The 23190-nt window shown below is 39.7% G+C and overlaps 3 protein-coding genes and 1 pseudogene across 3 annotated transcripts; all 4 read left to right on the top strand.

Annotated features, from left to right (window-relative positions):
- Positions 1-3825: 3825 nt before the first annotated feature.
- Positions 3826-9412, top strand: LOC142638580 (cytochrome P450 CYP72A219-like; annotated as a pseudogene).
- A 2725-nt stretch (positions 9413-12137) lies between these two features.
- On the top strand, positions 12138-13202 carry LOC142640332 (uncharacterized). Its single transcript, XM_075814391.1, has one exon. It carries the CDS (start codon positions 12138-12140, stop codon positions 13200-13202), a length of 1065 nt encoding a protein of 354 aa, XP_075670506.1.
- A 269-nt stretch (positions 13203-13471) lies between these two features.
- Positions 13472-13879, top strand: LOC142640333 (uncharacterized). The gene has a single exon (XM_075814392.1). The coding sequence runs from the start codon at positions 13472-13474 to the stop codon at positions 13877-13879; it is 408 nt and encodes a 135-aa protein (XP_075670507.1).
- A 641-nt stretch (positions 13880-14520) lies between these two features.
- LOC142640334 (uncharacterized) lies at positions 14521-16182 on the top strand. Its single transcript, XM_075814393.1, has 2 exons — positions 14521-15113; positions 15297-16182. Exons 1-2 carry the CDS (start codon positions 14521-14523, stop codon positions 16180-16182), a joined length of 1479 nt encoding a protein of 492 aa, XP_075670508.1.
- The last annotated feature ends 7008 nt before the right edge of the window (positions 16183-23190 follow it).

The following is a 23190-nucleotide window of genomic DNA, read 5'->3' on the forward strand; positions in this document are numbered from 1 at the left end:
CGGTAAGGAATTCTTTGACGTGTGCTGACTGGTTTAGAATGTAGACATTCCGAGCTTGAATTTCAACACAAATTTTTAATTTTTTCAACACAAATCAAGAAAGTTATTATCATTTGAATAATGCCCCCACCAAGTGACCCGAAATTCGGATTCCAACTAATTGCCGATAGAAGGGTGTAAAAATGGAAGTCTAACGTATTTTTTTTCTCGGATTTGGTTTTAAAACGTTATACCTTTACCTCGGTAAAAATCCACAAAAAATGAAATTTTTGAAAAAAAAAACGTTAGCGGCTAGATATTTGCGAAACTTAATTGCCTAGAAAATATGTTGAAAAGTGACGTTTGGTCACCTTTTTGACAATAACTTTTTAACGGTAATAAATTCTTTAACGCATACTGAATGTTTTAGAAAGTAGACATTCCGAGCTTGAATTTCAACACAAATTTTGAATTTTTTCACCACAAATCAAGAGAGTTATTGTCATTTGAATAATGCCCCCACCGAGTTACCTGAAATTCGAATTCCAACTATGTGCCGATAGAAGGGCATGAAAATGGAAGTCTAACATTTCTTTCTCAGATTTGGTTTTAAAATATTATACCTTTACCTTCGGAGCAATCCACAAAAAATGAAATTTCTGGAAAAAAATATGTTAGCGGCTAGTTATTCACGAAACTTAATCGCCTAGAAAATGAGTTGAAAAGTGATGTTTGGTCATCTTTTTGACAATAACTTTTCAACAGTAAGGAATTCTTTTAGCCACGCAATTACCGTCTACACACTAAATGGATGCCTCCCCCAAGGAATTTGATTAAAATAAATTTTGATGGTGCGGTGTTGCCAAAGGAAAATAAATCAGGAATAGGCGTGGTGGTTAGGAATGAAGACGGGTTGGTGCTAGGATCTTGTACTAAGCGTTTGTCTCAAGCTTACGGTGCAATGGAGATAGAAGCTATGGCAGCAGCAACAGCCTTAGTCTTTGCAAGCGAACTGGGCGTAAGGGAAGCTACTCTTGAAGGGGATTCTATGGCTGTTATAAAAGCACTGATAGAGTTTAAGGAAACGTTATCTCCTTCAGGTCTTTTGTTAGAGGATATTAGAATGTTTTCCCAAAGATTTGATACATTGCTTTACTCTCATACAAAAAGAGAAGGCAATTTGATAGCACATAGTTTGGCTAGATATGCTCTTAGTATACCAGATTTTTTAGTATGGATGGAAGATTTTCCAACACACATTTAGCATTTCGTACAAGCTGATTTGGTTTCATTAAGTTAATAAAGGTTCACTTTCTTAATTCTCAAAAAAAAAGACAAAAAGTCCAAAATAGAAGCCCTGAACGCTTTGTGTAGAAGTTATCGAGAGAGAACAAAAGCGAAACAAGGACACTACCAGAGGATCCTAGTATTGAACTGCATCACATAATTTTCAGAAACTAGGAGAAATTAAATCCCACCATAAACAAATCAAAAAAAAAAAATCCCACAAGACAGATAAGCTGACACGCCTAGCTAGTGCACCAAACAATAATTTACCAAAAAGAAAAGGTTTTGGGTGTAAATGTTGACTAAGGGGTGCTTACAGCCATTAAAGTTGCTCAATACTTTGGAGACGTCGAATTTTGCCCACGTCTTTTGTCGCCTAACTATCTTGTTCTTTACTGTTTGCAATGATGTCCGTGGAGCTTTGGGAAAAGGAACGTCTTTTTTTATTAAAATTTATACTAACTTTCCAATTTTTCAACGAAATTTGTTGACGAATTCGTAGGTGCCTAGGGGGACACAAATGAAGACGACAGTAGACCTAGGCAACTTGGCCAAAAAGTTGGGGGCAAAGAAGGTGGTGGCTGTGGTGATGGGTAAATGTGTTGTCAAAATCTTGATACTAAATTTCAGAATTGCTTCTAAAAAAAAAAAAAAAAAAAAAAATTTTTTTTTTAGAATTCTAAGATGCTACGATCATCCTACCCCATAAAAAGGATTCAAATTGGTATAAAATCTTTCATAGGGTAGGATCTACATTGGATCGTGTTCTAGGATGATGAAATATAGGATACTACTCTATAAAATTCGTATGATCCTATCCCATAGAATTAGAGTGATTGGTACTTATAGATCATTCTATGAAATATAAGCGTCATCTATTAAATTTATTTTCATAAAAAAAATCCATTAAAATTGTTGTAATTTATTATAATTATGTCTTTTTACGATGAAATTAGGATTGTTTAACCCTATTGATTAAATGATAATGGGTTTCAATGGTTTGACATTCTTCATTATCTCAAATCGATTGAAAGATTTGTAAAATCTTTGGACCTTTGGAATTTGTTTGTTTTATTTTTTTTTTTGTAGCCATTGAAAAAAATTTTAATTTGGAACTTCATCTATATTTTTGGTGTTGTAACTTGAAACTTATAAGTTTGAAATTTGAATTTCGTCATTTATTCATATATTGGTAATTTGGTACCAAGTAGTTAGTGTAACATTTTATGAGTAATTTTTTTCTTATGATTCTTTAACATATATATTATCACAATTGATGATTTTTCGCATTATTTTTTTTACTAAAAGAAGAGTAATACGATTCATGATTCAATCTTACAATCCAATCCACAAAACCATCTTATAGATCCTATGTAGGATCTTGATCCTGATTTGACTACCTCATTGCAAGTACAAGGATGTAAGTGCCAGTGCTACTCCAAATTTGATGTAAGTGCTCATCTTCGCACTATTAGTGTTTGTTTGGAAACTGTTTATTTAGCTGAAACTGAAATTTTTGTTATTGAAAGTACTGTAAATAAAACTAAAATGTAACTAAAATAGTATAGTGGGACTAATGAATAGTACCAAAAAGTGCAATAGAATCCATGAATAGTAACAAAAATAACTAAATAGTAAAAAAAAATGACTTTTTAAGCATTCCCAAATGCACACTTAGGATTGGTTTAGGATACGTTTAAAATAATCTTTATATATGTTTAGGGTCGTGAGAAAAGAAAGCCCAAACATACATTCATGGATTGAATGAAAATTAGAACATAAAATCTGTTTTTCATAAATCTCGACAAATACCCTATCTGCCGCGCAGCTATCGAGCCACAGGCTGAAATAGCACTTTTAAACCTCGATAGATACTAACTATCGAGATTTAAAATTCTGCACTTCAATACTTGATTCCTGGACACACTTGCATGGTTTTAACACTTGAACTTAAAACCTTATTTCTTGAAGTATTAAACACATCATAAATCTACCCAAATACAAGTAAAGTGCGTTTTGTCAAAGGATTAACCAATACATAGAATGTTGAGATATTTTCCTAACATCATAATCACATATGTCCTAACAATATATATTGAAAGTTTTTGAATGGGGGTTTAACCACAATTACCAAAATTGTTGAAATAATTCCTCCAAACTTATGCATCGCACGTTTATTAATCCATACTGTTGGGTTTGGAATCTCTCCCTTTCTAAAGTGGAAGCTGATGAGAATGAAAGAAAGATTGGAATGAGTTCGAGTTAGACTAAATCACTGACATATATATATATATATATAAAAGTTTGGATGAAATATTTCAACAATTTTGGTAATTGTGGTTAAACCACCATTCAAAGCCTTTTAATATATATATATATATATTAAAAGTCGTTGAATGGAGGTTTAACCACAATTACCAAAGTTGTTGAAATATGTCATTTTCTTAATATTTTCTTTTGTCCTTTACTTTTTGTCCTTGTCCTTTAGGACAAGTTGTGAATTCTTGTTGAAAACAAAGAAAAGGCTATAAAAAAGATGTTGAAGAAAGATCCATTCTTATCTCTTCTTCACTTTCTTCTACCTCTAGCTCTCTCTCTACAAAGAAAAAAAAATGGAAATTTCTCTAGACAAGGTTGCCACCTTCGTTCTATTTGTTATAATGACAAATTTCTCATTCATGATTATAAATTGGGTGTGGTTAAGACCAAAATATTTAGAGAGGTGCTTAAGAGAGCAAGGTCTTGTAGGCAATTCCTATAGACTTTTCTTCAGGGACACGAAGGATTGCTCTATGATGAAAAAACAAACTTGTTCTAAACCCATAGAACTCTTTGATGATATTGTGCCACGTGTTCTCCCCTTTGAACATCACACATTGAAGAATTATGGTATGTATGTCTACAATAAACTTAATTACCTAGAGATTTTGTTGCAGCAAACACAAATTATATCTCACTTATTTCCATAGCAATAAAGTATGTATGGTTGTTTTAAGTCCTGTAACTTCTGTTTAAAAGTTTCCAACTATGAATAACCTTATGCCCAAAATCTTAAATTTTAACCAGAAAAACTAGACCGATTGATTAAACTATAAACAAGAATCTAAATTGGCAGCAGTAGAGACAAATTTTTCTTAAGTAAAGCTAGTGTTACTACTTCTAATTTAAATGCTCAGCTAAAATTATATTTTTCCAATTAGTAATAGTTAATAAGAAACTCTCACTTAAGTATTGTTGTGAAAATGATACAGACATAATAATTTTTAAAATATTGGATTTTCTTATAATCTTCGTGAATAAATGTAGGCAAGAATTCTTTTGCATGGCTTGGCCCAAGACCCCATGTAAACATTATGAACCCTAAACAAATCAAAGATGTTTTCAGTAAGATAGGTGACTTTCAGAAGCCTAAACCAAATCCACTTAGTAGATTGCTTACAAGGGGAGTAATAACCTACGAGGGTGAGAAATGGGCTAAACACAGAAAGATTATCCACCCTGCTTTCCATTTAGAGAAGTTGACAGTTATATATTACATTTCTTATCTTTTTAAATCCATGTGGAATAAATAGTTGTGTCCAAATTAGATTATTGCTATCACTTTAGTAAAAAATGTTGTACCTTAGTTTGGAGCCACATGATTATCTTTAAAGTAATATTGTACAAATCAGCAAGTTTAACACAGAAACACTTTTGTACTAAACTCTATAGCTAAGTTTCTAAAAGGTCGAATTTATTCAATCATGTGTTGGCTTTATTCTGTGAAAAATTTGCTTATAATTTAGCGATTGGATACCCTGTATTTAGGTGGGAATTATGTAAGAATAATTTGTGAGAGAGTGTGAAGAAAACTCAAGATGTGTGCACTCAAGAATAGTCTCACAACAGGATCTCGCAACTTGCAAGTCGCCAGAGGTGGCACACTTGTGAAGCATGCAGGAGAGCTGAAGGGTCACGCCAGTTGGAGCACTACACGACGAAACTTCTTGTCTGGCCAAGCAGATAGCTCGTGACTCAAACTCGTGACTCGTTCCAGTCGCGAGGTTGAGTTGCCAGAATGCCCTATTTGGTTGAAACATAAATGTTCGCATTCCTCATACACACCACTATAAATACCCTTATACCCACGAAATGTAGTGAGCTTCTAGAGAGAATTTTGAGATAAAAAACCCTAGAGAAAAATAGAATTGATTCATCCACAATCTTCATCATTTGATTCTCCAAATTCCTCTACTCTCACCCTCTCCATTGGCATATCCTTGAGAGGTACATTTTGCCAAATCCTTATCTCACGTTATCCATATCAGTGAGGAGGAATTTTGGTGCCTGAGAAGCAGTTCAGAAGAGACCAATTCATTCGGTTGATGAAATGGGATAATTGCGGTATCCAGTAAGTTTGAGAAGACAAGGTTCGGCGTAAACATGTTGAAGTAAGAAGCTTGGAAGGCTTAGGTGCACTGGGTAGATTAGGCTTGGAGGGTCTTTTGCTATTCATGTATCCCAATTTTATTCTCTAGTAGATTATTGGCCGCTTAGAGGGCGGCGGAGAGGTTTTTCGCCGAGTACTTTGGTTTCCTCTTCGATAACACATTGTCGTGTTATCTTTGTGTTTGCATCTCTCTTCCCTTTCTCTTTACCTTTTTACTACGGTTGTGTTTGTGATTAATTATGGTTTAGAGTGAGTTACCAATTTGGTTATAGCTTATATTTCATTTTTAACACATATGTTGTTTGATTATAAGTTTGTGTTGGTAATTTTAGAGTTGGGGGTCTAAACGTTCATTGGTGTTCTATATACAAATCGTACTTTCAGTTTCAAATTTCTGTCTAGCACATGGTTGTGATCAAAAAACTTATAGGCACAGTACAATAATCACAATAGGGAATTGTTTGTATTTTGGTTATGACTAATACTATTAACACAAACTTTATTACAAACTAATGATGTGGTGAGTGATTATTTGTAAGTGAAAAGACAACGTTAGTAATGGACCTAGATGAGAACATGTAAGAATTTGTCACATAAAAAATTTGTAAAAATGTTGTAAAATATTTTATGATTGTAGCAGTACTCATAACTTAAAAGTGACAATATTTTTTGAGATGGGTAGTTAATGGGAGATGTAGGGTTCAAACTACATACACTAGGCACCACAAAGAATATGATTATTGCTAGATACTACCTCTGATTAATTAATTCAAAATCGTTACAGAAAATACTACCTTTGATCTGTTGCTTAAAATATGATTGATCGAAAATATTGTGTGCAAATAAGATTCAAAGTACATTCAAACATCAGTAATGCTAGTATAGCAAATAATATTATATGTCCATATTCTTCTTAAAAAAAAAGACTATATGCCCATTCAAACTTTTAAATATGAATAATATCAATTAAATTTAAACTTAGATTCTTGTTTGCTCAAATGGGAAAAGTTTGACTCTTACCTACACCCAGATATTTTTTTTTTTTAACAGTATCTTGTTTTAAAAGTAAAGAATAATTATCGTTGGGTAGATGCTACAAATTTTAAATTCTATATCTAAAAAAAAATTAACTTAAAAACATCTATAGCAATCAAATTAAAAAAAGAAAAAAAGAAAAAGTTATAAAGAATTTAACTACTTTGAATTCATTATATAAATGAAAGGGTAATAGTTTGTTGGCAATTTGACATATATTACGAACTGCATGTGTATTAAAAGTGTAGTTGGGATTCTATCAAAAAAAATATAGAGTAATAATATACACATACCATTCTTTTATTGTTATTGAAGTGGTAAATTGTTAGTAATTTTTCTCCTAAAAAAATGCTTATTTATTTTCATATGGGCTATATATCATTAGTAACATGTCATTTGCAACAGCTATGTAAAAATTTGTGAAGAAAGTTACGTATGCAGATTTGTTGAACAATATAATGCCAATAATCTTCTTTGCATTTATTATAATTTAAGCAATTTACATTACGATTGCTACAGCTTATGTTACCTGCATTTTATCAAAGTTGCCTTGATATGATTAGCAAGTGGGAGAGGATGATCTCTGAAAATGGATCTTGTGAGTTAGACGTATGGCCTTATCTTGAAAATCTGTCAAGCGATGTGATTTCAAGAACAGCATTTGGAAGTAGCTATAAAGAAGGAAGAAGAATATTTGAACTACAAAAAGAGCAAGCACAACTCTTTATAAAAGTAGAACAATCTGTATACTTTCCAGGATTAAGGTAGTGATTAAACATTCAACTTTGAAATTTAGTCAAGTTTGGTTCCTTACTCAAAAAAAAAAGAAGTCAAAAAGATAGGATTAACCAATTACAATTCAGTTTATACGTTACATAGATTGAATTTCTATTGTATCTATTAAAAATATATATGCTAATTTTTTTTATAGGAATGTGATATTTTTTAAACATTCTCATGCATTTGAAGTTTAATTATGGTTTTAAAAATTAGCACGGTCAAAAAATTTATTTTGGCCCCAGTTCCCAGTTTAACTCGATTTTTGACCAATTTTTGGTGATTTTACCAGATCAGATTGGTTTTGGTTCCTGGTTGAATCGATCGGTCCTGTTCGATATTTAAAACCATGTTTCCAATAAAAAAAAATTTCAAATTTTATTGTTTATCCATAAACGAAATTGGTTATAACCTACTTTCCTGAACATCTCATCAAACAAAAAAATTAAAAGAGATCATCACATTAAAATTAATACAATTTTTATTTTTGTGTCTTCAATCTTCACAATTTACTAATAGCTAATATTTATGCATGCAGGTTTTTACCAACTAAGACACACAGGAGGATGAAGGAAATTGAAAGAGAAGTACAAGACTTACTAATGGGAATCATTAACAAAAGGGAGAAGCCATGCAAAGGCAGAAATGACGACTTATTAGGCATACTAATGGAATCAAATTCTAGAGAGATTAGAGAATTTGGTAATAAGAAGAGTGCCGGAATGAGTATTAAGGATGTAATTGAGGAATGTAAGCTTTTCTACCTTGCCGGGGAAGAGACAACCTTGGCTTTACTTGTTTGGACAATGCTTTTTATGAGTAAGTATACAAATTGGTAAGCTCATGCAAGAGAAGAGGTTTTGCAAGTCTTTGGTACGAACAAACCTGACTTTGATGGGTTAAATCACCTTAAAATTGAAAGTATTCCCTAAAGATTCTAATTTTTTCTTTATGTTGCGATAAAATTTATATGTCATGTCTTTTGAAGATGAAATATTCACATCCATGAATATTCATGTCAATATTAGTTAATTGATTGAGTAAAAGCCATTTTCTATTGAGCTCATGATAGTTAGCATACTCATTTTTTGTTAGAGTTGGCACTTGGTAGTACAAACTATAGACCACTAATTTGAGTGCAAACCTCAAATTTGATTAGGTTTGCAGATCGAGTAATAAATTTTTTTTCAAATTTTATCAATCATAAATGATCTTCAAAATCAAATACTCTTCAGGAGGAAAATTTAATGAACTTATTTTATTTTACTAAATTCTTTAAGAAATGCACTTTGGTAATAGTTGGTTATCAATGGCGTAGGTAACCATGATATTGAATGAGGCTCTGAGGTTGTACCCACCAGCAGCTTTGCTACTTCGAATAGTTCACAAGGAAACCAAGTTTGGAAATTTGATAATACCAGCTGGAGTGGAGATTGCTCTACCAATGATCCTAGTCCACCATGATTGTGAACTGTGGGGTGAGAATGCAAAACAATTTAACCCGGAGAGATTTTCAGAAGGCATTTCAAAGGCAACAAAGGGCCAAGTATCATTCTTCCCGTTTGGTGGGGGTCCGAGGACATGTGTTGGTCAAAACTTTGCTCTAGTAGAGACCAAGATGGCTTTGTCACTCATTTTGCAGAACTTCTCATTTGAGATGTCCTCATCCTATGCTCATGCTCCTTGCTTAATCATAACTGTTCAACCTCAATTTGGCACTCGCATTATATTACATAAGATATAGTACCACAATGTTGTTCCAGTTAAGAAAGATTTATCACCATTGTGTCTCGTGGCTTATTTGGTGTTCTATTTATTATTTAGTGATTGAAAAATCATTTTCTTAAGAAAAAGAACCAACATATTATGATTTCCACTCTATTATATTATGTTTGTGTTTCTACATCCATTATTGCATTAATTGAAGGAAACAATGTTGAATAATGTTAAAAATAATATAATTAGAAAAGTACGTCATTATTATTGGTAAATTTTCATTTTTAAAGTATAATGTTAATTTTTTAATCCTACCCAAATTAAAAGCCCTTTTACTGATTATAAGATCCCGATTTTAGCAACTTTATTGCAAAGGCTAGAGTATATGATGCTAGTAGAAAATTAATGAATTTCCCATAAGCGTTCTAAAATTGAAATATTACACATAGGGAGAGAAAAATGTCATTGATCTCTTTGGACTCAGCCAAAAAACTATGGAAAAAAGGGGGAGAAAATGAATTTTTCGAATTGAAGCAATTTATTTAATAAATGTCAACCAAATTTTCGAAGGACCCTTTTGCAAATCAATCACCTTCTTCTGCGAGTCTCGGCTCGATATCTTGTCCCACCATCTCCCCGTGAATGAATTGCCCTCATTAGTGTCACTGACCAAGTACTCAGTGTTGGGCAAGTGTGAAAGATCAGCCAAATAAAATTCGTCCCTAGCCAAAAACTGAGCCTCCCCGAGCCTCTTTCCGTAGATGTCAAGTACTTTTGACAGCTTCTCTTCATTCTGCATGATCACTACTTTGTATTGCTTGATATTCATTTGAGGCGCAAATGCAAGTTGAAACACCTGTTAGGTCCCAAATAATATTATTACAAATATAAGCAATCCAAAATAACAATTCCATATATAGAAAGAGAAATTGCCACCTATTGGACACAGATCAGCTATGAAACAGGACCAGCGGGGACTACAACATTAAGTGGCACCGTTTATGCAGAAGCACTGTGGCTTTCATTAGCACCAAGTCCGTAAAAGAAGCCCAGAACGTTTTGTGTAGAAGTTATCGAGAGAGAACAAAAGCGACACAAGGACACTACTAGAGGATGTTAGTATTGAACTGCATGGCATAACTTTCAGAAACTAGGAGAAATTAAATCCCACCGTAAACAAATAAAAAAAAAAATCCCACCAAATAGATAAGCTGACACGCCTTGCTAGGTGCACCAAATAATAATTTACCAAAAAGAAAAGGATTTTGGTGTAGATGTTCACGAAGGCGTGCTTACAGCCATTAAAGTTGCTCAATACTTTGGTGACGTCGAAGTTTGCCTACGCCTTTTGTCGCCTAACTATCTTGTTCTTTTCTGTTTCCAACGTTGTCGATCAGCGGAGCTTTGGGAAAAGGAATGTCTTTTTTTATTAAAATTTAAATTAACTTTCCAATTTTTCAACGAAATTTGTTAATGAATTCGTAGGGGCCTGGGGGACATAAATGAAGACGACAGTAGACCTAGGCAACTTGGCCAAAAAGTTTGGGGCAAAGAAGGTGGTGGCTGTGGTGATGGGTAAATGTGGTTGTCAAAATCTTGATGCCTAAATTTCAGAATTGCTTCCAAAAAAAAAAAAATTTAGAATTCTAAGATGCTACGATCATCGTACCCCTTAACAAAGATTCAAATTGGTATAAAATCTTTCACAGGGTAGGATCTTCATTGGATCGTGTTCTAGGATGATGAAATATAGGATACTACTCTATAAAATTCGTATGATCCTATCCCATAGAATTAGAGTGATTGGTACTTGTAGATCGTTCTATGAAATATAAGCGACATCCACTAAATTTATTTTCATAAAAAAAAATCCAATAAAATAGTTATAATTTATTTTCAAGCCCAATTGTCCCAAGGCCCGTAAGGACTAACTCTTATAGGATTCCCTTGCTGACCACACGTCGTAATACTCGTGCCGTCCAAGAGGTCCGATCTAGGAGCGCTCAAAGCAGCTTGTGGCGTGTCCTGCCGAGCATATACTTACATACGAAGTTGGTCTCGGTGCCACTATCAAGTTCTCCTTCCCACCACCTGGCATCCACATAGATGAAATGGTATTGGACCTTTTTTCCATTGCCTAGGGAATGCCCTTGCCGAGCATCAAACCAAGTGGTGAAGCCAGTTCCAATGCCACTCATTTTCCCCCACTCTTAACTAAACCCCAACTTAAGGGTAATAGTATTGGATCCCTCCCTTCACCCATCAGGAGAATAATCATGACAATTCCACTAAATTTGGCTATAAATTGACGAAGAAGAATCAGTGACGGGGGTTGGCAATTAAAGAGAAAGAAAAGACTAGGTACCGAGAGTGGTGTCAGTTCCCTCCAAGGAAGAGAAGGGAGAGACAGTGTGGAAGCCTAGTACACGGGCTTGCTGGTCATAACATCACCTTTTGTAGGAAATCCAAAAGCCCACTATACAAATAGATTGTGAGTCCAAATCCCTGCGAGGCCCACGAGCCTAATTCTGGGACATGCAATTGGCGCCATCTGTGGGAATCTCCTATGCAGCTATGGCGCTATCTTGGCACACTCACAGAGATGTCTGAAAGCGGACAGAGAAGCCATGCAAAAAACAGCGCTAGAGGGATCTCGCGGGGGTCCACATGGCGGGAAAGAAGGCAAAAAAGGCAGGATGATAGAAGGCACGAGGAGGTAGAAGAGTCTAGGCCTGGGCAAGGATCGTATCAAACCCGCCAGACTGTGTCTGACGCCTCAGGCTGCAGCCACCTTGACGGAAGAGACCAGGAACTTGGGCGGAGAGACCGAGAGCTCGAGCGCCTGCATAGGGTGGTTAGGGAGCTAGAGGTGAAAGCGCGGGGCCGACGAGGGAGAGGGGATCCTGGAATGTGAATGGATAGGTCAGTAAGTGTAGGGAATCACCGTAAGGCCGGATCTCATCAGTCCAGGTCTCATAGGCACCGCGACCGCTCGCAGGAATATGCGGACCATGAATCAACCTCCCCTGATGCCAAGCGGCCACGAAACGCGGCAATGTATACTATGAGCCGAGCACTGCAACAAGCAGCCCGATTTCCATTCTCTAGAGATATCGAAAGCGTGTTGATGCTGAGCCGGTTCACGAGGCCATCGTTCAATTCTTACACTAGGAAGACAGACCCAGTGGAACATGTGAGTCACTATATTCAGATGATGTCCTTGCACGCTCATAACTACGCATTGATGTGTAAGGTTTTCCCCTCGAGCCTGGGGCCCACTGCATTGAGGTGGTTCAACGGGCTGAAGAATGGCTCAATCCGTAGTTTCTCAGAATTGATCCAAGAGTTCGGAGTATGGTTCATGGCGTGCAACCGAGTGCCAAAACCCATGGACGCGTTGCTATCAATGAAGATGAGGGCGGGAGAGACCCTTCGAAACTACGCCAGCCGATACTGGGAGCTGTACGATGAGATCGGTGGGGGAAATAAAAAGATCGCGGCTAGTACCTTTCGGATGGGCCTGCTTGAGGAGTTCGGGCTGAGAGAATTGTTGACTTTGAAGCCTCTTGAGGATATAAGGCAGTTGATGAGGTGTATTGAGGAGTATAAGCACTTGGAGGACAATCGGTTGCAGTCCAAAGGGAAGGAGCCGATGACCAACTATCCTCGGAACAACAGCTTCAACCTCAGACATAGGAAGGATTTAAGGATTCAGGAGCCCGGCCCGACGGTTGGGGGAGTCAATGCGACGTTCAAGGAGCCTGTACACTGCATCATTGATAGAATAAAAAATGAGCCATATTTTAGGCAACCGAACAGGATGGCAGGTGACCCGTCGAGGAGAAACCATAACCTGTATTACTCCTATCACAGAGATAAAGGGCACACCACCAAGCAGTGTAGGATGTTGAAAGATCACCTGGAACAGCTGGTGAAGGCGAGGCATTTAAACGAATTTCTGGCGGAGACGGGAAGTTAGGAGATCGGACAAGCTAGACGGCTACAACGAAACCCTCTCCCTCCCCCTTTGGGAGTGATATAGGTCATTCACGCCACTCCAAGGGCAATTATAACACCCACCACTAAGGGGGTGTTGACCGTGGTGTCAGCAGAAGGAAGCACAAGTGAACAGCGTCAAATAAACAACCCATCGCATTCGACGAGGATGACCTGGAGGGTACTACCCAGCCTCACCACGACGCTCTGATAGTCACGGCCAGAATAAGGGAGTTCTTAGTGAAGAGAATAATGATCGATCAGGGGAATGGCGCAGATGTGATGTACCCGGACTTGTACCGGGGGCTCGGCCTGAAAAAGCAGGACTTGTCCAAGTATGATTCACCTTTAATGGGATTCGATGGGCACATGGTGATCCCAGGGGGGCAGATTTCCCTCTCGGTTATCATGGGAGGATGGGAGGTGTTGGTGACGTTCATAGTGGTTGCATCTTTCTCACCGTACACGGAAATATTTGGAAGACCGTGGATACACGACATGGGGGCTGTGCCGTCCACCTTGCACGTGAAGATCAAGTTTCAAACTGAAGAAGTGATTACAGTGATAAGGGGCGATCAGCATGTAGCCAGACATTGTTTGGCGATTGCGGCCATCGAACAAACTAAGCAAAGAGAACCAGTTGAGAATCCACCCCTATAGCCATTACAGGACCCCAAGGGGGAGGGGACCAGCTCTGCCGAGGATTTAGTAAGCGTCAAGATCCTGCCAGGAAGTGAGAGGAGTTTTCAGATAGGGGCAGGCTTGAGTAATGGGGACAGGGTGCAGCTACTATTATTCCTCATACAAAATGTGGATGTATTTGCATGGAGTCCATATGAGGTGCTCGGTGTCGACCCTGAGTTTATAATTCACAAGCTGAAAGTGGATCCATCGTTCCCTCCCAAGTAGTAGAGGTTGAAAAGGTCTGCTAGGGAGCACGCGGACGCCGAGAAGGTCTGAGAGAAGCGAGGGCCATAAATGAAACGTTTTTACCAGAATGGCTCTCAAACATGATGGTCGTGAGGAAGAAGAGGGGCAAGTGGAGGGTTTGTGTTGATTTTACTGATCTTAACTAAGCATGTCCGAAGGATCTATTTCCAATGCCGAAAATCGAATAGTTGGTGGACACCACATACGGGCACCCGAGGTTGAGTTTCCTTGATGTTTTCCAGGGCTATCCCCAAATTGCCCTGGCTACCGAGGACTAGGAGAGGACGACATTCTTAATGCCTGACGCTAACTACCACTATACCGTGATGCCGTTCGGTTTGAAGAACGCGGGAGCCACATATCAATGAATGATGACAATGATCTTTAGGGATAAGGTTGGACAAATGGTAGAAGTATACATTGACGACATGGTGATAAAAAGCAAGCAAGAGAGGCATCACATTGGCGACCTGAAGGAAGTGTTTGAGATACTCCAACGACACCGGCTACGCCTCAATGCCAACAAGTGTGCGTTCGGGGTTGGATCCGGCCTATTCTTGGTATATTTGATTACTAAACAGGTGATAGAGGTTAGACCTGACCAAATCGAAGCCGTAAAATGCCTTCGACAGCCGGGCAACCCGAAGGAAGTGCAAAAGCTGATTGGTATGCTGGCAACCCTTAACCGGTTTATCTCCAAGTTCGCTGATTGGTGCTGTCCTTTTTACCAAATTCTGAAGAAGTGGAAGGGTCTCCACTGGGACGAGGAATGTGACAGGGCCTTCCAAGATTTGAAGGATTACTTTGGCCGGGCACTGACGTTGTCAGCTTCTAAGCCGGGAGGAGACTTATACATGTACCTCTCCGTGTCTGAGCATGCGGTGAGTGTCGTACTACTAAGGGATAACGGGGCACAGCTCCCAGTTTATTACATCAGCAAGACGCTAGTCAACATCGAGACCAGGTACTTGCCATTGGAAAAGTTGGTGCTGGCACTCGTACATTCCACCCGAAAGTTGCCCCATTATTTTCGGGTCCACACGGTCCATGTCTTGACCGAGTACTCGCTTTAGTCACTGTTGAGGAGATTTGACATCACGGGGAGGATAGCCAAGTAGGGGACTCGGTTGGGCTCCCTCGACATCAGATACAAGTTAAGGAACTCTGTGAAGGGACAGGTGCTTGCGGATTTTATTGCTGAGTTCTCGCCGAGAGCTGCTGGTATAACTGGCACGGTAAAAGTCAGGCCATGGAGGTTGTTTGTGGATGAAGCCTCCAATACGACTAGAGCAGGGGTAGGAATCATGGTCGTCATCCCAGAAGAACTGAAGCTAGAACACTCGTTCAGGTTAGGCTTCAGGGCTTCTAATAATGAGGCCAAATACGAAGCTCTGCTTGCAGGGCTAAGGGTTGTCATGGATCTGGGGGCAAGGGTGGTGGGGGTATACTCAAACTCCCTCCTCGTGGTAAGTCAGGTCCAGGCGAATTTCGAGGCCAGGGATCCCCGGATGGTAGAGTACCTGCGGCTAGCAAAGCAGATAATGGATAACTTCGATACGGTCAAGATCAAGCGGATAACCCAGGGGCAAAACCGACACGCTGATTCCTTGGCAACTCTAGCATCATCAATAGCTGACGAAGTGCCTCAGCTGATTAGGGTGGAGTTAGCTCCCGAGCCAAGCATTGCCACCAGGGCATTGATTGTACAGGTCACTAAAGCCAAGAGATGCTGGATTGATCCGATCATCGAGTTCCTTTCAGAAGATCGAACCCTAGAGGATGAGAAGGAGGCAGCCAGAGTACGTCGAACCGCTGCTCATTACCGGTTATCTGCAGATCGAAAGCTATATCGCAGGTCATTCAAAGGGCCGTACCTACAGTGTTTACACCCTAACCAGGCCAGGGAGCTGTTAGTCGAACTGTACGGAGGAGTCTGCGGTAGCCACGTGGGGGGACGCTCGCTCACTCACCGAGCAATGACTCAGGGTTTCTGGTGGCTGCAGATGAGGAGGGAAGCCACCGAGTATGCTTAGAGATGTGAACAATGTCAGGTTCACGCACTAATGATCTGCCAACCGGCCGGGAACCTGAACCCAGTTTGTAGCCCATGGCCATTCGCTCATTGGGGGCTGGATATAGTCAGGCCTTTTCCTCGAGCAACGGGCAATCGAAGGTTCATGCTAGTGGCGGTGGACTACTTCACAAACTGGGTAGAGGTCGAGGCGCTGGCCAACATCCGAGATGTTGATGTTAAGAGATTTGTATGGAGGAACATTGTAAGAAGGTTTGGCGTTCCTGAGTCCTTAATATCAGACAACGGCCTGCAGTTTGACAGTAGAGCGTTCCTGGAGTTCTGCGAGGGCCTTGGTATCTGGAACCAATATTCCATGCCGGCCTATCCGCAAAGTAACGGCGAGGCGGAAGCAAACAACAAGGCCATCGTGAGCGGCCCAAAGAAAAGATTGGAGGGCGCCAAGGGCAGATGGGCCGAGGAGTTGCCAAGCATCCTGTGGGCATACCGAACTACTCCAAGGAGATCCACCAGAGAAACGCCTTTCTCTCTCACCTAAGGGGCGGAGGTAGTCATCCCTGTTGAAGTAAACCTGTGTAGTGCTCGAGTTGAGAGATTCGCTTCTAATGAGAACGAGGAGTTGATGGCTAGGGAGTTGAACCTGCTGGAGGAGCACCGAGATATGGTCACCATCTGGCTGGCGGAGTGTCAACAGAAGCTTGGCCGGAGGTACAATAGAGCTGTCAAGAGGAGGGAGTTTGCTGCGGGTGATCTGGTACTCCGAAAGGTAGTAGGAAACACGTGAGAAGTGAGCGCGGGGAAGCTGGCTCCGACCTACAAAGGGCCCTATCGTGTGACTGCTATAGCCGAAGCAGGGGCATACTACCTGGAGGATTTGGAGGAAAGACCGCTTCCTCGGTCGTGGAATGTGTGCAACTTAAATTTTTTTTATCAATGACCGAACGCCCTCCCAAAGATACAAAACTGATGTAACCGGGCACCACCGCCTGTTTAATAGCAAGACGTTGAGTCAGTGCTTTTTTTTTTTCCTTGTTATCATTGCCAGGCTAGTGTTATGATAGATCGCGGGGTTAAAAGTAGTTCATTCGCGGCAAGGACAGAAACTTGCCCTCAGTTTGAGCCCTATCACCAAGCAGGTGGAAACCTTACACTAGTTTTTTGAAAACTAAGGACAGAAACTTGCGCTTGGTTCGAGCCCTATCACCGAGCAGGTGGAAACCTTACACTAGTTTTTTTTTACTAAGGACAGAAACCTACCCTCGGTTTGAGTCCTATCGCCGAGCAGGTGGAAACCTTACACCGGTTTTTTAACTAAGGACAGAAACTTGCCCTCGGTTCAAACCTTATCGCCGAGCAGGTGGAAACCTTACACTAGTTTTTATCTATGGACATAAGCCCGCCCTCGGTTCGTGCCCTATATCTAGGCAGGTAAAAGCCTCGCGCTAGTCCTATTGCCGGATTGGGATTTGGTTAATTTGTTTGATTTAAGTTATTTGGTTAAGTCAAAGAAGCCACCCCTGGCAATCAAAAGTGAGAGAGTAAGACGCGACGGCATTTAGCAACAATATAAACGGCATAAATTGAAACAACAGCATCCAAAAAACATCAAATATAAATAGATAACAGGGGAATCGTTCCATCGCCATAGCCCGACGATATAAGCTTTTTGAATGGCAAATAAAATTAATTATGGTAACAAAACAAAAGGAAAAGCATAAAAAAAAAGAAAGGCTGGATCATCAAATGGCGGGATCGGCTGGGGGGGTGAAGTCAAGGGATGCTCGGTACCCTTCACAACTATCTGTGGGGCTTGTCCCGGTGCATCTTTGGCCCCCGCACGGATGTGACTTGATACCTCATTGTCGGCCGCCTCCAAATGAGCATCGATGTCCCACACAAGGTCGATCATACTCGGAGTCTCCTCCTCGTCTGATGCCTCTGTCCGACTGTGAATGGCAGGTGGAGGCGGGGCCGGGTAGGGGATATGCTTGGAGTCCCACACCCTTTTTCTCTTCGGCAAAGCGTCCCCCGATACAGGGGGGCTACTCTCAGCAACCCTTTTTCTCTTCTTGCCCTCGCTCCCAAGAGGAGTTTGAGTTGTTCCCCTCGGGGACTAGGTTTGAGCCGCTGGACCGGCGCTAGGAATGAATTAGGAAAGAGTCATCTCCCTGTGCTTCACCATCCTCTCTGCTTGGGCGGCAGCGGGTTCCTCGACTACAGGGGACAGCGTCCTCTAGCTGTCCGACCGCTTCGTGCCATCGTAAACTCTGTGACACTCGCTTCGCGGAGCTGTCCCTCATCGGTGTGATATTATCAGCAGTTGTGTAGCGCGGGCCGCTTTCTCGTGCCTCGCCTTTCGTAAGCCCGGGAGGGAGGAAGGACTTGTACCGCACGTCGATATATGACAAGAGGGGGCTATCTATCAGGAGCGCTTGGCCAAGGCTCTGCCAAGTGGTGTACACCGGGTTTTCGCCAAGGATCAAGTGAGACGCCCTAAGCTGCCCGTCGTCGTGAACAAAGATCTCTGACCTAAGAATGAAGTTGAGGTCGCGTGCGTGTATAACTCGACTGTCCAGGAAGAACCTTTTAGACTCTGCAGTGAATTAGGGAACAAACCGGTCATCTAAAAGAGGAAGGTTTAATAATAATAATAAAAAAATCGAAGAAGGGTTGCCGGTACCGACCAACTTCACGCGGAGATAGCAGGCAAAGAAGGTCACTGGTATGCTAGTTGCCGCACACCTGAATGAACTCTCCAGCCGAGTTCCTATTAGAGTCAGGCAGGCAGGATATGAGCCGGACTCGGGTATCTCTAGTTTTCAGGTAGTAACCACGGGCGAAGTTGCTGCACAGTTTATACATGAAATTTATGTCGTGTTGATTCAAGTGCAGCCCGAATATGTGGTTTAACCGGACGACATAGCTAACAACCCTATAAAAGTTGGGGGGAAACTGGTCGGGGGACAAGCCGTAAAATCCTAAGGTACCTATGATGAGGGGGTCTACGAGGAACCTAACCCCACCCTCGAGTATCGACATTAAGGGGAAGAAGGCTATGCTTGAATCAGCGGCCCTCTCGAGTTCGAGGTCGCCTACGTTGTAATACGCAATGACGACGTCCCCTGGGATGCCAAAGGTCTCTCTAAAACTAGTCAAGGCAGCCCCAGGAGTAAGGAAGTGAGAAAATCCCATTACTATAAGATATTGTGGAAGAGAATTGAAAAGTTGAGAGAGTTAGAAAGAACTTACTTGGGGGCTCTAGAGAGTGGAGAACTGAGAAGGATTTTTTGTGCAGAAGAAGGACGCTCGGCAAAGGAGGGGATGGGAGTAATGGAAACACAAAAAGTGAAGATGGAGTCCAAGAAGGACTACTTATAGGCCCATGGAACATTTAATGAGGCCAGAGGCGGGAAAAAACACCCTCGAAATCATTTTCTTGGGTAACCCCCACATGTGTGGGCACGGTTCACGAACCGTCAGACGGTTCATGAACCATCAGGCGGTTCGCAATCCACAAATATTAATTACTGAGGTGACGATCTAATGCAGCGCCAACTTCGAGAAATTCGCTGAGCCGATTACCCTGGACGGATGACGAGGATATACATCCACGGAAAGCCATCACCACGATTGGCTCAGGATCCTTGATTCATCACCTGAAGCAGAGCATGAATCAAGGGGGGGCTATTGTACAGGCCCTACCCCCTTGTCAAGCCCAATTGCCCCAAGGCCCGTAAGGACTAACTCTTATAGGATTCCCTTGCCGACCACATGTTGTAATGCTCATGTCGTCCAAGAGGTCCGATCTAGGAGCGCTCAAAGCAGCCTGTGGCGTGTCCTGCCGAGCATATACTTACCTACGGAGTTGGTCCCGACGCCACTATCATTTTCTCCTTCCCACCACCTGGCGTCCACTTAGATGAAACGGTATTGGACCTCTTTTCCATTGCCTAGGGAAGGCCTGTGCCGAGCATCAAACCCAGCCGTAGAGCCAGTTCTAATGCCACTCACTTTCCCCCACTCCCATCTAAACCCCCACTTAAGGGTAATAGTATTGGACCCCTCCCTTCACCCATCAGGAGAATAATCATGACCATTCCACTAAATTTGGCAATAAATAGACGAAGAAGAATCAGTGACGGGGGTTGGCAATTAGAGAGAAAGAAAAGACTAGGGACCGAGAGCTGTGTCAGTTCCCCCCGAGGAAGAGAAGGGAGAGACAGTGTGGAAGCCTAGTACACGGGCCTGCTGGTCATAACATCACCCTTTGTAGGAAATCTAGAAGCCCACTATACAAATAGATTGTGAGCCCAAATCCCTGCGAGGCCCACGAGCCTAATTCTGGGACGCACAGATTCTTTAACATATATATAAATATAAATATAAATATATATATATGTATATATATTATCACAATTGATGATTTTTCGTATTATTTTTTTACTAAAAGAAGAGTAATATGATTCATGATTCAATCTTACAATCCAATCTACAAAACCGTCTTACAGAGCCTATGTAGGATCTTGAACCTGATTTGACTAATTCATTGCAAGTACATTGATGTAAGTGCTTATCTTTGCACTATTAGTGTTTGTTTGGGAACTGTTTATTTAGTTGAAACAAAAATTTTTGTTGTTGAAAGTATTATAGATAAAACTAAAATGTAACTGAAATAGTATAGTGGGGCCAATGAATAGTAACAAAAGTGCAATAGGACCCATGAATAGTAACAAAAATAAACTAAATAATAAAAAAAAAAACCGACTTTTTAAGCATTCCCAAACGCACACATAGGATCTGTTTAAGATCCGCTTAAAATAGTCCTTATAGATGTTTAGGGTTGTGAGAAAATAGAGCGCAAACCTAGATTCAAGGATTGGATGAAAATTAGAACAAAAAATCTACTTTTCATAAATCTCAACAGATACACTATCTGTCGCGCAACTATCGAGCCACAGGTTGAAACAGCTCTTTTAAACCTCAGTAGATACTAGCTGTCAAGATTTAAAATCTTGCACTTCAATACTTGATTCTTGGGCACACTTGCTTGGCATTAACACTTTAACTTGAAACCTTGTTTCTTGAAGTATTAAACACATCCTAAATCTAGCCAAATACAACTAAAGTGTGTTTTGTCAAATGATTAGCCAATATATAGAATGCTGAGATATTTTCCTAACATCATAATCACATATGTCCTAACAATATATATTAAAAGTTTTTGAATGGAGGTTTAACCACAATTACCAAAATTGTTGAAATATTTCCTCCAAACTTATGCATCGCACGTATGTTAATCCATACTATTGGGTTTGGAATCTCTCCCTTTCTAAAGTGGAAGTTGATGAGAATGAAAGAAAGATTGGAATGAGTTGGAGTTAGACTAAATCACTGACATATATATATATATAAATATATATATATATATATATATATTTATATATATAAAAGTTTGGATGAAATATTTCAACAATTTTGGTAATTGTGGTTAAACCACCATTCAAAGCCTTTTAATATATATTAAAAGGCTTTGAATGGTGGTTTAACCACAATTACCAAAATTGTTGAAATATTTCATTTTCTTAATGTTTTATTTTACCTTTTATTTTTGGTACTTGTCCTTTAGGACAAGTTGTCAATGCTTGTTGACAACAAAGAAAAGGCTATAAAAACATGTTGAAGAAACATCCATTCTTATCTCTTCTTCACTTTCTTATACCTCTAGCTCTCTCTCTACAAAGAAAACAAAATGGAAATTTCTCTGGACAAAGTTGCCACCTCTGTTCTATTTGTTATAATGACAATGTTGTCATGCATGATTCTAAATTGGGTGTGGTTAAGACCGAAATATTTAGAGAGGTGCTTGAGAGAGCAAGGTCTTGTAGGCAATTCCTATAGACTTTTCTTCGGGGACACGAAGGATAGCTCTATGATGAAAAAACAAGCTTGTTCTAAACCCATAGAACTCTCTGATGATATTGTGCCACGTGTTCTCCCCTTTGAACATCACACATTGAAGCATTATGGTATGTATTTCAACAATAAACATAATTACCTAAAGATTTTGTTGCAGCAAACACAAATTATATCTCACTTATTTCCATAGCAATAAAGTATGTATGGTTGTTTTAAGTCCTGTAACTTCTGTTTCAAAGCTTCCAACTATGAATTAGCTTATGCCCAAAATCTTAAATCTAAACCAGAAAAACTAGACCAATTGATTAAACTATAAACAAGAATCTAAATTGGTAGCAGTGGAGCCAAAATTTTCTTAGTTAAAGCTAGTGTTACTACTTCTAATTTAAATGCACAACTAGAATTATCTTTTGCCAATTAGTAATAGTTAATAAGAAACTCTCACTTAAGATTTGTTGTGAAAATGCTACAGACATAATATTTTTTAAAAAATTGGATTTTCTTCTAACCTTCATGAACAAATGCAGGCAAGAATTCTTTTACATGGCTTGGCCCAAGACCCCGTGTAAACATTATGAGCCTAGAACAAATCAAAGATGTTTTCACCAAGATAGGTGACTTTCAGAAGCCCAAACCAAATCCACTTAGTAGATTGCTTACAATGGGATTAATAACCTACGAGGGTGAGAAATGGGCTAAACACAGAAAGATTATCAACCCTGCTTTCCATTTAGAGAAGTTGAAGGTTATATATTACATTTCAAATCTTTTTAAATCCATGTGGAATCAATAGTTGTGTCCAAATTAGATTATTGCTATCACATTAGTTAAAAATGTTGTACCTTAGTTTGGAGCAGCATGATTATCTTTAAAGTAGTATTGTACAAATCACCAAGTTTAACACAAAAACACTTTTGTACTGAACTCCATAGCTAAGTTTCTGTAAGGTTGAATTTATTCAATCATGTGTTGGCTTTATTCCATGCCAAATTTGCTTATAATTTAGCAATTAGATACCCTGTATTTAGGTGGGAATTATGTAAGAATAATTTGTGAGAGAGTGTGAAGAAAACTCAAGATGTGTGCACTCAAG

This window comes from Castanea sativa, chromosome 6, assembly GCF_040712315.1.
Source record: "Castanea sativa cultivar Marrone di Chiusa Pesio chromosome 6, ASM4071231v1".
Classification (NCBI taxonomy): domain Eukaryota; kingdom Viridiplantae; phylum Streptophyta; class Magnoliopsida; order Fagales; family Fagaceae; genus Castanea; species Castanea sativa.